At 43.9% G+C, this 14,924-nt stretch overlaps 1 protein-coding gene across 1 annotated transcript in view; it reads left to right on the forward strand.

The window, feature by feature from the left end:
• LOC103373287 (kalirin-like) overlaps nucleotides 1-14,924 on the forward strand; it is a gene marked incomplete at its 3' end in the record, with an annotated part of 70,530 nt that overhangs the window by 52,853 nt on the left and 2,753 nt on the right. Inside the window, exons 16-31 of the mRNA XM_008303136.1 lie at nucleotides 154-163; nucleotides 405-571; nucleotides 2,358-2,507; nucleotides 2,691-2,943; nucleotides 3,683-3,798; nucleotides 3,887-4,009; nucleotides 4,540-4,722; nucleotides 4,800-4,921; nucleotides 6,254-6,320; nucleotides 6,394-6,503; nucleotides 7,163-7,202; nucleotides 7,724-7,873; nucleotides 7,960-8,142; nucleotides 8,878-8,946; nucleotides 9,028-9,209; nucleotides 10,124-10,358. Coding sequence (XP_008301358.1) covers nucleotides 154-163; nucleotides 405-571; nucleotides 2,358-2,507; nucleotides 2,691-2,943; nucleotides 3,683-3,798; nucleotides 3,887-4,009; nucleotides 4,540-4,722; nucleotides 4,800-4,921; nucleotides 6,254-6,320; nucleotides 6,394-6,503; nucleotides 7,163-7,202; nucleotides 7,724-7,873; nucleotides 7,960-8,142; nucleotides 8,878-8,946; nucleotides 9,028-9,209; nucleotides 10,124-10,358 — 2,160 coding nt within the window. The remainder of the gene's footprint in view (nucleotides 1-153; nucleotides 164-404; nucleotides 572-2,357; nucleotides 2,508-2,690; nucleotides 2,944-3,682; nucleotides 3,799-3,886; nucleotides 4,010-4,539; nucleotides 4,723-4,799; nucleotides 4,922-6,253; nucleotides 6,321-6,393; nucleotides 6,504-7,162; nucleotides 7,203-7,723; nucleotides 7,874-7,959; nucleotides 8,143-8,877; nucleotides 8,947-9,027; nucleotides 9,210-10,123; nucleotides 10,359-14,924) is intronic.

Raw genomic sequence — 14,924 nt, forward strand, 5'->3', positions numbered from 1 at the left:
CGTTTCGTGTCTCGTCTGGTCTCGTCTTGCTCTTTTTTGTCTCCTGTATCTTAATTTTGTGTGTTTATGCCATTTTTTTCTTCTTCTGTGTCTCTTTATTACAGTTTTGCATCTTTAACATTTCTATTTTCACCTCCTCTGAAACTCTCACAGACAGTTTTGTGTCAGTTTTATAAGTTTCTGTCTGTTTTTCTTTCATTGTGTGTCTCTGCGTGGTCTTTTTTAATCTTATTTTTGTCGTTTTTGTTGTTTTCCGTCTGGTCTCAGTTGTTTTCTGTCGGTCTTTCTGTGGATTCTGAACATTACAGTTTGAACAACACAGTTTTAGCCTCATGTTCTGGTCACACGTTGTCAAAGCTCTGACAAATGTGGAGTTAAAGTCGCTGCTGTTTGTGTGCCATCAGGCATCGAGCTGACCGGGGAGAAGGACATGGATCTGGCCTCCCAGGTCCAGGAGCTGCTGGAGTTCCTCCACGAGAAGCAGCAGGAGGTGGAGCTGAGCGCTCAGCACACCCACGGCCGGCTGGAGCAGAGCCTGCAGCTGCGCCACCTGCAGGCCGAAGTCAAACAGGTAACGGCTCACCTGCTGCAGGAAGCTCGACCCCGAAGCTTCGTTACCAGAGACCAGAGGAAGTAAAGGGAGGCTGCCGGAGTGTTTGTGTCTGCAGACGTGAATACAAACGTGCTGCTTAGACGGGAAGCTGCTGCTGCTGCTGCAGATGGATGCAGCTGAATAATTTATCAGCTTTATTGCATCCTGCTAATAACACACAGACACACAGCCATCACAATAAATGTCGTTTAAATTATAAAGATGCTGAAACCGACGTTCTGCTGGTTTCTGCTGGTTCTGCTGGTTCTGCTGGTTTCTGGTGGTTTCTGCTGGTTCTGCTGGTTTTGGTGGCTTCTGCTGGTTCTGGTGGTTTCTGCTGGTTCTGCTGGTTCTGGTGGTTCTGGTGGTTTCTGCTGGTTCTGGTCGTCCTGAGCTCGAGGGCGACAGAAACAACAAAAGCAGAACCTCTAAACGTCCACGGAGCTCCTTCAGGGATGAACTAGTTCATCTGAACTCTCTGGACTTCACCAGAGCGCCTTTATCTAAATATCACACATTTTGTGGAGGATTTAATTCAGAGATCCTTTCAGCCGACTGATAAACGACGACTGATTGATTGAAAAGCCTCTAAATGATCCTACGAAGCTCCTCGACATTTAAATCATCGACTAACACCAACTAAGATGCAGAAAGCCTTAACATTTGATATTCCAAGATCTTTTTAGGAGTTTTTCCTGAAGCTGAACAAATCAACGCTTTCTCTTTATGAGTCTCGTTTTATTTATTTAGTTTTTTAAAATTTCTTTTCTCTTGAAACAAATAAGAAGTGATGATGTGGTTTTGCTGCCGTCTGTAACTGACTCAACAGGAATCTGCTCCAGCTGACCTGAAAAAAACTGTATTTACACCAAAAACTAAAATATGTGGACGCGGTTTACAGTTCTGCTTATTATATGCTTCACTGCACATTTTAATATTACATTTAAATTAGTAATATTTAGTTGTAATGTTATTTTACTGGGTCCTATCTGTAGTTAACAACAACACTAAAATAAAGAAAAAAAACAACAACAAAAAAACAAACCCAAATCTGTATTTTCATGAATGTATGCTTTAAAATTACACGTTTTTTTTGTTGTATTTAAATTATCAAAAAAAAAAAACTTTTAAAGAATGATTAAAAAAAAGGTTTGATTTGTTTGTTTGTTTGTTTTTTTTAGATTTTCTCTGTTTTCTTAAATCACGGATCATAACGAGAACTTAAACAGGAAAAAACTCTGTAAAACAGTAAATTGTTAAAAAATAATTGCAGAAAAAAACACATTTGTGGGAACTTTTTGGTTTAGTTTAACTTCCACACTCTCAGATCTCAACATGTAACCTGTTTGTTTGATCTTTACATTTAAATTGTATTTTGTTATTGTTTCTCTCTCTCTCTTTTTAAAAAAAAAAATTTTTTTACATTTGAATTTTATTTTATGTTATTTTATTTCTTTTTCCTTGTTTATTTATTTATTTACTTAGTTATTTTTACATTTACATTGTATTTTGTTATTTTTTCTTTCTCTTTAAAATTTTTTAAAAACATATTTTTACATTTATTTATTTCTCTATTTTGATTGATTTTCACATATTTTAAATTCAGCCTGTGTTCTCTGTGACTTTAACATCATTTCACATATTTTACCATATTCTATATTGGACCTGTGTTCCGTGTCCCGTGTCCAGGTGTCGGGTTGGACCCGTATTTTACGTGACTTTAACATATTCTGTATTGGACCTGTGTTCCATGTCCCGTGTCCAGGTGCTGGGTTGGATCCGTAACGGCGAGTCGATGCTCAACGCCAGCATGGTGAACGCCAGCTCGCTGTCGGAGGCCGAGCAGCTGCAGAAGGAGCACGAGCAGTTCCAGATGGCCATCGAGGTGACTCACCCGCTTCCTGGTTCTGGCCGGGTCCGCTGCGGTCCTGATTGCTTCAGCATGGACTCTTTGTAGAACCGGGCTTTGTGCAGTAATTACTTCAGTGTGAGCGGGACCAGATGCAGACGCTCGGCGGAGCTTTAAATAAACGTGTGCAGAGGAAAAGCCCCTCGCTCGNTGTTTCACGTCCAGCTCTGATCCTGGTTCTGCCGGCAGGTCACGGCCGAGCTGGACGCCTGGAACGAGGACCTTTCCCGTCAGCTGAGCGACGCCGGCCGTTCGGGCGGCGGTGGTAGCGGTAGCGGCGGGAGCGGCGGCGCCTCCTCTGGCGGCTCGGAGGACATCGGCCTGGCGGAGCAGCGGCTGAAGCGTCACGCCGAGAGGAAGGCGGCCATGAACAACATGACGTACGAAGTGATGCAGCAGGGCCAGGACCTGCACCAGTACATCATGGAGGTCCAGGCTTCAGGTAGAACACACAGAGGTTCTGCTCGACCCGTTTCCTGGAAATGGTGTCGCACAAAATATGGACGTTTATAAAGAAATTTACTTTTACACATAAAATACTTCATCAAAACATGTCCGAGCTGCTCGTCGACCCACTTTCAGCCGATTTGTTTTAACGTTTGAGGCTCTTTGAACTTAAAAACGTGAGAAACTATTAAAGATAAAAACCTGAAACGTTCACTGTTGTTGTCTTTAACTGGAAAATATCGATAAGATCCACGTTTAAATATGAAAAACCTGCTAACAGGAAGTCAACGGGCAATTTATTAAAAAAAAGAAAAAGAAAAAGTAAAGCTCAAAATAGTTCTGAAACTTAAAAACAAAACTTTTTGTATTTTTGTGACCCAGTATTTCACATTAACAGTATTCTGTGTGTTTTATATTTCTGTGGCCTGTATGTGGTTCAGAAAACATCACTCTCTTATTATTTGTTTTGTTAATGAGCTCAAAGAGGGACTTTTTTCATATTTTAACTCACCTATAATCAGATTATTTCATCTATTGGTCTAATATTACNTAATATTATTTTTTCATCATTACTATTATTATTATTATATTATTATTATGACTATATTGAAGCTAAACGAGTCTCTTTGTGCAGAATTTCCTTCTTTTATGATCTAAAGTCTTCAGCAGCACAGTTTGGTTTAATCATCAGGTTTCTTTGCGTGTTAATCGTGTTTATTCTCGTTGTCGTGCAGCGATCCTGAACGAGCTGCTGCAGCGGGAGAACCGGGTTCTGCACTTCTGGACCCTGAAGAAGCGCCGGCTGGACCAGTGCCAGCAGTACCTGGTGTTCGAGCGCAGCGCCAAGCAGGTGGGCCGCACGCCTGCTCCGTTTAGTCGCCGGTTAGAACGGTTCTGACCCAACAAAAGACTGAGGGCCCGGTTTGGTTTGTGTGCAGGCGCTGGACTGGATCCAGGAGACGGGTGAGGTGTACCTGGCCACGCACACGGCGCCCGGCGACAGCAGCGAGGAGACGCAGCAGCTGCTCAGCGACTGCCATCACTTCAGACTCACGGCCAAGGTCAGTCCGTCCAGAACCGAGTCCGTCCAGAACCGAGTTAGTCCGTCCAGAACCGAGTCCGTCCAGCACCAAGTCCGTCTGTTCAGCAGTCTGTGTTTTTCAGCTTGTGATGGTGTAAAAAGAGACATTTTGATTCGAATCACCTGAAAAAAATGGAAAAAAAACAACTCGTTATTTAACGTCTTCATTCATACGTGAAAAAAAAGTTTAATTTCTTTGATTATTTATTTTGAAATTTAAAAAAAAAAAGAAAAAAGAGACAAAAATTTCCCAGGTACGAATATTTCAGTATTTTGTTTTTGATCTTTGAAGCTGACTTCCTGTTTTGCCGTTTTGTTGTTGTTGTTGTTTCTCTCATTTAGTTTTACAGATTAATTTAAAGTCTTTTCCTGCTTGTTGCTCATGTTTATGGAGGCAGATCTAAACGTGTTTGACCCGGTGAGGCTCAGGTGTTCCTGTCTGACGTCGGTCCCTGAACTTTTCCATCGCAGCTCGTCATCGGCTTCTCTGTCTGTGACTTTGTCCCTCAGCAAACCAAGGAGAAGGTGAAGCTGCTGATCCAGCTGGCCGACAACCTGGTGGAGAAAGGCCACGCCCACGTGTCGGAGCTGAAGCGCTGGGTCAGCACCGTGGACCGCCGGTACCGGGACTTCTCCGTCCGCATGGCCAAGTACCAGGAGAGCCTGGAGAGGAGCCTGGGGGTCAGCTCAGAGGTAAGGACCGCTAGAAACCACGCCGCCGTCCCGCCGCTACGAGTCCCTGCAGCTCGCTGACGCTCGGCTCTCTGCAGGACAACAAGGACCTGGAGCTGGACATCATCCCGGCCAGCCTGAGCGACGACCCCGAGGTCAAGCTGCGAGACCCGAACCACGAGATCAACGAGGAGAAGAGGAAGTCGGCCCGGAAGAAGGAGTGAGTCCTGAACAGAAAAGAGAAGGAGTGGCGTCACATCGTTCAAAGAATCAGACCTTTATTACCTCAGAGGCTCCTTCAGCTCGTTAGTGTCGCTTTAATTAGAGTGAAACGGTGTTGAAATGGTTAAAAACGCAGTGAGATGCTGATTTTTCTGCTTTGACGGCTTAAAAGGCTGCGTTGGAGTTAGAGCGCTGCAAAAATAGTCAGGTTTGTACTTCTGAAACCACAAAACGTCCTGATGAGACCAGAGCGCCGTCAAAGCGTCTCTTGAAGCGACACTTTACTTCTAATGTCATAAGAACACTTGTTTGTTTTTTAGCTTTTGGCGACGCAGCGTTGTGATTCAAACACAATAAAAAATTGCGCCGTACTCCTTTTTTTCTAAATACCTTTGACTCTGTACAAAGTGCAGGTTTTGGGTTTTTGACACCATAAAAAGATTTTTCTGCTAAAAACCAGAGTTTTAATTAGAGCATTGTAAAGAATTTCAGGTTTTTTACCTTTGAAACTGTCAAAAGTTTCTCTGTTTTGATTTTTCAGGGCGTAAAATTGAAATTTTAACGCTTTCTTTAAACACTTTTTTACTTTTCATGTCATAAAAACATTTTATTTAAAGTCGTGCATGTTTCTGGTGACGCAGCGTCGTCACTCAACCACAACATGAAATTACACTTTACTATTTTTTTAATACCTTTGACTTTTTTCTCTTTTGATGGTATAAAATGTGGCTGAACAGCTTTTTTTTTGTTAGTGTGGCATCACGAATGTCACTTTTTGTGCTTTTGCTGCGGAAAAAAGTGGAATAAAAAATTATCACGTTTCTGCTTTTGACAACGAAGTCGAGTAAAAAAAAACATTTTCTTAATGCTGACGCTCTAAAACATGCAGTTGAAACTGAAGCTTTTATTTAAAGCTGCGTTGTGTTCAAACTTTTTTCCTCCGGCTGTAAAACAAAGTGGCGTTACACTTAGTGCACGCGGAAAAGAGATGTTTTTTCCCAGACTTTTAAAAACATTAAAATTGAACATTTGGGGGAAAAAAAAGTTTGTTTTTAAATTTAATGAAGTGCTGTTGAAACTAGAACGCTGTAAAAAAGCGCCACTTTTTTTTTTTTTTTTTAATTGATGTCATAAAAACAGCTTCTTCTTCTTTTTTTTTAACCTTGGATGCAGTAAAAAGCTGAAACTCGAGCTCTGGTCATAAAAGTTGTGTTTAAACCTTAGAACGTGCTGACGTTTCAGCTTTTAGCAGCGTTTTATTTTCCTAACTCTCCAGCTTCCAGACCAGATGGACAGAGTTCAGTCCGTCTGACTGTTTGTGCCGTTGCAGGTTCATCATGGCCGAGCTGCTGCAGACGGAGAAGACCTACGTCAGAGATCTGCACGAGTGTCTGGAGGTGAGAGCCGTCTGTCCGTCCCTCTGCTGTGTGCTTTTATTCTGAAACCCTCTGACCCCCGCTTCCTGTGCAGACGTACCTGTTTGAGATGACGAGCGGCGTGGAGGAGGTCCCGGCCGGCATCGCCAACAAGGAGCACGTGGTCTTCGGCAACATGCAGGAGATCTACGACTTCCACAACAAGTGAGCCACAGACAGATGTGACGTTTAGATCGACCTCAGCGACTCGACCACGCTTCATCCAGATGTGCAGCGACCGACTCGTGTTCCTGGTTTTACTGTCTGACAGCTGATAAACGGACGGATTCGGTTTAGAAGATGAGCCGGTTTCTCTCTGAGAGTCTGAACTCAAACGTTGTTGAGTTTTAGTCAGAACGTCGTCTGAAGCGTCGCCTGTTCGGCTTCTGACACCAGAAAACTAAAAACTGTCACGAACCGAGTGCAGACGATGAAAAGAGACTCGTTTAGTGACTAAAAAAGTGTCGCTTTAATTCCACAATAAACTTGTTCTACAGAAAAAACAGCGTTTCAACTAACATCTGGAAACATCCACCAAGAACTCAGGCGTTCAGGAACATCTGGAAACATCAGCATCAACTGAGGACTATGAGGTGTTCAGGGAACATCTGTCTACTAGTTGTGAGGCATTTAGGGAACATCCGGATACTACACCGTCTACTGATGACAGTGTTGCATTTAGGGAACATCTGTCTACTGATTGTGATGCGTTTTGGGAACATCTGGAAACTGCAGCATCTACTGAGGACTATGAGGCATTTATGTAACATCTGTAAACTGATAGCTGTGAGGCGTTCAGGGAACATCTGTCTACTGGTTGTGAGGTGTTTGGGGAACGTTCGTAAGCTGCAGCTACTGAAGACTGTGAGGCGTTTAGGGAACATCTGTCTACTGATAACTATGAAGGGTTTAGGGAACATCTGTATACTACAGCTTCTACTTGATGACTGTGAGGCGTTTATGGAACATATGTTAAATACACCATCTACTGATGACGGAGTTGCATTTAGGGAACTTCTGTCTACAGNCCAAGTGCAACATGAGCACAACATGATGCAAAATCCTCAGAAAAACAAAAATATGAGGCTAAATCATCACAGAAATTCAAAATCACCCCGAAAAATCAGAACAATTCTGACACAATGACAGAATATAGACGCTAAATCACCAAAAACACGCAACGCATAGTCTGCAGAGAAAGAGGCAACAAGAAGACACAACATCACCTGAAGATGTGTGAAGTCACCACAAAGAGACACGATCACAGCAAGGAGATGCTGAAGCAAGACGATACAGAATCTGCAGAAAAACACATGAAAGTCACAACAAGAAGACTTAATGCAGCCTGACAGTGTGTGACGTCCCACCTGTGTGTGTGTCTGCAGGTGTGCAGCGTGCTGGAGAGCCTGGAGCAGGAGTACCGGCGCGACGAGGACTGGTGCAGCAGTCTGGACAAGCTGGGAGCTGCAGCCGACAGCGAGCACCTCCTGCCTCTGATCAGCAAACACCTGGAGCAGAAGGAGGCCTTCCTCAAGGTGGGTCGCCTGTCGCCGGGCAGATTAGAGCCACTGAATCACTTCCTGGTTCTGAATGAGTGACGGACCGGCGCCGTGTTTTTCAGGCCTGCACTCTGGCTCGCAGGAACGCCGAGGTGTTCCTGAAGTACATCCACCGGAACAACGTGAGCATGCAGGGAGCGGCCGGACACACCAGAGGCCCGGAGCAGCAGGTCAAAGGTCAGTGGGACGGTCCGGGTCGGACCTCAGAGTCCTGGACGTCCAGTCCTGCAGCTCCTCAGTCTGCTGTCAGGACCAGACTGTTAGAGCGGCACCAAGCAGAAGAACTTTCCACGTCACTGTGTCCGAGCTGAAGCTGTTTACGACAGATTTTTGTCGTTTTAGGTCATTTCTGAGTTTTGTTTTTTTCCAGTTTTTTTATCAGTTTGGACTTCAAGTCGTGTTGTTTCTCATTTGAAGCGACGTCTTGGACAAGCTTTGTGGCAGCGTGACTGATAGAAATCATGAAAAATGACGTTTCTACAGACTTTAGGAGACAGTTTTCTTGCTTCCTGTTGTTCTGTGTCTCAGTTCTGTTGTTTTGGACACGTTCAGGACCATCAGAAGGCTGGAAATCAGAACTTTTTATTTCATTTTTAAGTTATTTTACATAAGTGGGGCTACTTTGGGGCTACTTTGGNGAATAACAAATGATAAAATTAATTAATATTATTAATTAATTTCTATTTTTCTGGCTATTCAGAGGCTTAATTTAGTCCTTTTGTGAGGAAAACTTTACGTTTCGCCTCATTTTGAGGCCGCTTTAGTACCAAACTCCCTCCTGAAGTTCTCTGACAGCGAAGCGAAGCCGCCGGGACTCTTCATGTGAACGAGGTTTATTCGACGCCTGCAGCCTGAAGCCTGATGGCTGACATTTGGTTCAGACCACCGCTGATACAAACTGCTCTTTAAGCTCGTGACTCAGTGATAATTGAAGGTAATTTGGCTGATGGTAACCAGATCTGCTCTCTTCTCTCCTGCAGTCTCTGTTTCACGCCAACTCCCTGCAGAAGACCCACCAGAGCGCCCTGCAGGTCCAGCAGAAGGCCGAGGTGAGTGCCCGCCTCCTGCCGGCGCCGCCTCCTCTCACGGTTCTGCTTCCAGCTGCTGAACTCTGTCTCTTCTGTCGTCAGATGATGCTGCAGGCGGGCCACTACGACCCGGAGGCCATCCGGAGCTGTGCAGAGAAGGTGGCCGTCCACTGGCAGCAGCTGATGCTGAAGATGGAGGATCGTCTGAAGCTGGTCAACGCGTCCGTCGCCTTTTACAAGACGTCCGAGCAGGTGGAGCCTCACGGGAAGCAGAACGTCCTCGTGTCTGAAGCTCAGACGGGCTGATAGAACAGCAGCAAAGATTTAAAAAATGCTCAAAGCAACGACCACAAGACACAAATGATCGCCCTGAAATTCAAAGTTCTTACAAAAAAAGGTGTAAAATCAACACGTAGACACAAATATCAACGAAACGTGAATCGAAATCAGCACAAAAGAAGCAAAAAAAAGTCTAAAATCATCAAAAAAGATACAAAAAGACACAAAATCAACAAAAAAAAAAGTGAAATGATCAAGAAAGAGCAAAAGATCAGCACAAATAGAAGCAAAATTACCACAAAAAAAGTGAAATTGCCAGAAAATTTGCATAATCGATGAAAAAATAAAGAAATGACCACAGGAAAGTTTAAAAAACAACTCAGAACAATTCAGAATCCCCACAGAGACAAAATCACCAGAAAGNTTTAAAACTGGTTTCACACTGGTTTCAGGACTGTTTTTGGACTGGTTTAAAACTGGTTTCACAACTGTTTTTGAACTGGTTTCAGACTGGCTTCAGACTCGATTTTCTAACGGTAGTTCTGTACTTGTTCTGAACTTGTCTTGATTAGTTTTCAACTGGTTTGGATCCTGATTTTGGGCAGGTTTTTAAACTGGTTTCAAACTGTTTATACTGGCTATAAGCTTCATTTCCAACTTTAATTTTTAAAACTTTTTTTGGGGGGGGTTTTCTTCTGCTTGTGGTGGTTTTACGTGTTTTGGGGGATATTTGGAATGTATGTGGGGATTTTGCCTCTTTTTTGTGAAGACTTTGTGTCTTTTTGGGCTTATTTGTCTTCGTTGGTGATATTGTGAGTTTTGTGTCTTTTGGTTGTTTTTGTTGACAGTCTGTGTGCTTTTCTGGGGATTTTGTGTTGTTTTATGGTGATTTTACGTATTCTTGGTGATTTTTTTGTGTTTCCAGGGAGGGAGGTGAGGACGGGGACAGCCAGGGAGACGGCAGCAGCCAGCCGGACACCATCTCCATCGCCTCCAGGACGTCCCAGAACACCGTGGACAGCGACAAGGTAGGAAACGTTTCTAAAGAAGTGGAACCAGCTGACGGAGACGAGCTGATGAAGTGCAGCTGTTCAGAGCTACAGGGTTTCCTCCAGAATCGACCAGAATCAGGGGCTGCTCATGAACCCGGCTCTGTCAGATACCAGCAGAACCTCATGAGGCTCAGACATGAAGACCGTCTTCAGCTTGTGTGCAGGCGTCTGTGCTGAAGCTTCGTACGAGGCAGCTTCTCACGTCCACGTAAGCACAGATTCACACCTTCGTCTCGTTTTCAGACCGTGAAATCAGTCAGACTCTCTGAATGGGTTTTATTTTGGTTTTATTTTGGTTTTTAACTTGGTTTTGGCTTGTTTTCACCTGGTTTGGATCTTGGTTTTGGGAAGGTTTTAAACAGGTTTGAAATTTGGATTCAGGACAGCGTTCAGTTTGATTTCTAATTCAGCTTTGCATTGGGTTTAAACTGGTTTAGAACTTGGTTGTGGACTACATTTATACTGGTTTCCATGTTTTGGTGGACTGGTTTTAGACTTGGTTTCACTATGGTCTTAGCCTGGGTTCTGACTTGGTTTTGGACTTTATGTTCGTATTTGTTCCCAGCTGGTCTTGGACCTGTATTTGGACCACTTTTAACCTGGTCTCTGTCTTGTTCTCGGCTCGTTTTGAACTGGTTTGGATCTTGGTTTTGGACTGGTTTTGAACATATTCATTGCCAGCTGCTCTTAAACCTGTTTTTTGTCCTGGTTTAAACCGGTTTGGATCTTGCTTTTGAACGGTGTTCCAAACTGGTTTCAGGCCTGTTCATGGACTACTTTGGACTAGTCTTGACCTGGGTTCTGACTTGGTTTTGACTTGTTTTCAGCTGCTCTGGATCTTGATTTTGGGCAGATTTGGAACTTGGTTTGAAACTTGTTTTGGAACTTTATTTCCAACTTTGTCTTAAACTGTTCTTGTACGTGTAGCCGGGTTTCTAACCTGGTTCTGCATTGGTTTTAAACTGGTTTAGAACTTGGTTTCTACAGGGTTTCGACACTTGGTTTAAAGTTCTATCTAATCTAATCTGAACTGGTTTCTGTGTTTGTCTTGGACTGGTTTCAGACTTGGTCTTGCACGACTCTTAGCCTGCTTTCTAACTCGGTTTTTGTACCTGTTAAATGTGGTTTGTTTCCAGCTGGTTGGACTCGTCTTAACCTGCTTTCTAACTTAGCTTTGACCTTTTAAACCTAAAACTGCTTCCAATACTTGGTTTTAGCTCATTTTAAACTGGTTTGGATCCTTATTCTGGGCAGGTTTGAAACTAGACCTGGGTTTTTCCCTGGTGTCTAATTTACCTTTCATACTTGTTTAACGTTAGTAGTGAAATCTGCTTGACTCTCTGAACTGGTTTTTGTTTCCTCGTGCTGTGTGTCTTCTACGTTTTCAGAGTCTTGCTCTATGTGTGACACTTCTCAGGGTTTCCAGCCTTCAGCCTCCTTCTGATGCACTTTTTTCAAACAACAGCAGCATTTCTTTGAACCGAGTGACTCGATGTGTGCCGACCTGCGGCGCGGGTCCTTGTGCTTTATTTAAAGCTGTTGGGCTGAGTGTTGCTCAGCAGGTTCATTTTTAAAAAGCCTGCAAGAATAGAAACGCGCATATTTTGAATGGAGTCTGGTTGAAGCTGCTGTTGTTCACATTCTGCAGATTGATGGTTTGATTTGACCTGGTTTCACACACACACACACACACACACACACACACACACTTCCTCCCACGCACAACAACTCCACACAGATGTCAGTCATGGCCTCCCACTGTAGTGTTACACACTGTGGCCTTTTCGCTGCAACCCAACGCCTACACACTTACTGCCTCTAAATGTCAACATCACACACACACACACACACACACACACACACTCAGACGTCCTCGGCGGTGCAGCCTTTGTGTTTGCTGTAGTATCTGGGCTCGTGTTTTCGTTGGGCTCGTGTTTTCGTTCTGCCACCACGTCTATTTTCCGTGGCCTTACATAACGTCCATTCACATGCAGCGAGCTGCTGTGCTGTGATTTTTATATATATGTCGCCCGTCTGCCGTCGTCTCCCCACCTCTTCCTCTCCAGCCCAAACACCATAATGAATTTTTCCAGGCCTCCTCTCTCCTCGGTGTGGGTGTGTTGTCGTCGCCGGCGCTGGGCTCCGGTTCGGTTTATTGTTTCTAGGATTTAGAAAACTCCGACTCGCTATTTCTGGATCCTCCTCGGCCGCTTTTTTCCTCAAAAACATCAAAGAGAGCAAAACATTTTGTTCCCCGTTGGTGTTTTCATATTCCATACGCTGACGCAGCACCAGCTCCTGATCAGGCTTTACGTTGAGCTTCTGCTGGAATGTGGCAGCAAAGTTAGACGTGTGAAAACCGTCATGAGCTGGACTCAGCTTAGACACGACCCGGTCAGTCACTCACCTGGACTCTGCTTGGGCCCAGTTTTAGCCTGGTCTTAACTTGGTTTGAGCTTATCTTGAACTGGTTTGGAACTAGTTTTGAACCTAGTTTTAGCCTGGGTTCTAACTTGGTTTTGAACTTTCTTTAAACTGGTCTGGTATTTGGTTTTCCATTTGGTTCCAAAGCTTCTCTTTAACTGGTTTCACACTTGGTCTTGGACTAGTTTTAGCCCAGTTTCGTACCATGTTTGGAATGTTTTTGGCCTGGTTTCTAACTTGGTTTGGTCTTATCTTGAACTGGTTTGGAACCTGGTTTTTAATTTGGTTCCAAAGTTTGTCTCAGATTGGTTTTGAACCTTGTTTTGGACTGGTTTGAGTCTGGTTTCTGTCTGGGTTTTAGACGGGTTCTCACCTGTTTGGTTTGGATTGTTTTGGGTTTAAATTCTGTTTTAGCCCGGATTTAGACTTTGGTTTGGACGAGTTTCAGCTTAGTTCTTAACTTGGTTTTGGACTCTTCCTAACCTGGTTTCCAACCCGTGTTTGGACCTGTTTATGGGTTTTATTTATTTGCCGTAACATGTTTGTCTTTTCTCTCGACGTGTTCGGAGGAGCTTCTGTACGCGACTGAACTTCCTGTTAAATATGAAGTCGTCTAATCACCACACTGAGCAGAAACTTGTTCTGATCCGAGGGTTTAAGTGTGTTTCAGCACGCTCCGGTGTTGGGTTTAAAACCAGTTTTTCTGGTTGTGAACTGTTGAGTCAGTCAGAATGGGCTGAGAGGCAGAACTCTGCGACCCGAAGCCTCCCACCGTCGGATATTCTGGGAGAAACCTTTGTTTACTGGAAAAGCTGCTTCCAGCTCCACGGCGCGAGAAGTGACGCTGTTTTCCTTTTGTGTTGAAACACTAAACATAGATACTGTCGGCTGGTTCTGGGATGGTTCTGGGCGGGTTTTGCAGTTGTCTCTGGACTGGGTTTAGACTGGTGTCAGGTTTGGTTTTGGACTCGGCTTCAGAATAGTTACTGACTTGGTTTTGGACAGATTTAGAACTTTTAATTTCTAATTTTGTTGTAGGCTGGTTTCAAACTTGATTTTGGACTAGTGTTAGCCTGGTTTCATAACTTGATGTTGGGCTGGTTCTGAACTAGTTTTGAACCTGGTTTTGAAGTAGTTTTGTCCCAGTTTCAGACTTGATTTGGGCAGTTTCTGAACGTAGCTTTGGGCTGGTTATAGGTCCTTTTTTGGACTGGATCTACTTGGATTGGAACTAGTTTCAGCCTGGTTTCTAACCTGGTTTTGGACTGTTTTTAAACTGGTTTCAGACTTGGATTGGAACTAGTTTTAGCCTGGTTTTCACCCTAGTTTTTAACCTGGTTTTTCAGTAGTTTCTGAACGTAGCTTTGGGCTGGTTTAAGGTCTGTTTCTGGACCGGTTCTACTTGGGTTGGAGCTGGTTTAAACCTGGTTTCAGACTTGGTGTTTGGTTGACTTCAGACCGGTTTGGGACCTGGTCTGGCCTCCGTGGCTGCAGGATGAACCGTTCTTCTTTATTCCACCTCTTTACGTTGTTTCACTCGTCAGGGATCGGCTCCTCCTCAGAGCTTCTTCTGGGTTCTGTAGAACCGTCACTCGTTCCACCGTCTGGCCGAGGCGACGTCTGGCGGGAAGCTTCTGTTTCTGTTGGTTTTATGTGACCAACGTTTTTTTTCTTCCTTTCCTCGGCAGAGTTTCTGTGTTTACCTCCTGCTCTGACTCCAGTCTGCCGTCGCCTCTAATCGTCGCTCCACTTCGTCGCTTTGTTGTTTCTTTGCTTTATTTAAACTGCTGATGGAGCCTCTGGCAGCGTTTACGCTCCGTCTGTAGTTTAAACGCTGAGACGAGGAAGAAGCTGCAGCAGAAAATAAAAACAGATAAAAGCAGATTGAGACATTAAAGGGCAGAATTAGCCTTTTATTGAGCTTCTGGTGTAAAACGTGCTCTGATGCGACACGGTGAGCACTACGGGGAATATCAGCAGATTATTTAGGATTTTTTATCACAAAAAAGCCCTTTTAGTGGTTAAAAGTAAATGTGCCCAAATTATAAGATGGCATCATCATTAAACACTCTTATTAAAGCATTAATCACTAATTTAAACACTTGAAACAACATTTATTTGTGTGTTTTCTTGTCCTGGACCTCATGTTTCAGTTTCACAAACATCATAGCTGCTCTTTAGCCGATCGATAGATGACAGGTTTACAGTTTCTGGTCATTCTGTGTCTCATATTGTTGATTCTGT

Source organism: Stegastes partitus, unplaced genomic scaffold, assembly GCF_000690725.1.
Source record: "Stegastes partitus isolate 25-593 unplaced genomic scaffold, Stegastes_partitus-1.0.2 Scaffold1941, whole genome shotgun sequence".
Classification (NCBI taxonomy): Eukaryota; Metazoa; Chordata; class Actinopteri; family Pomacentridae; genus Stegastes; species Stegastes partitus.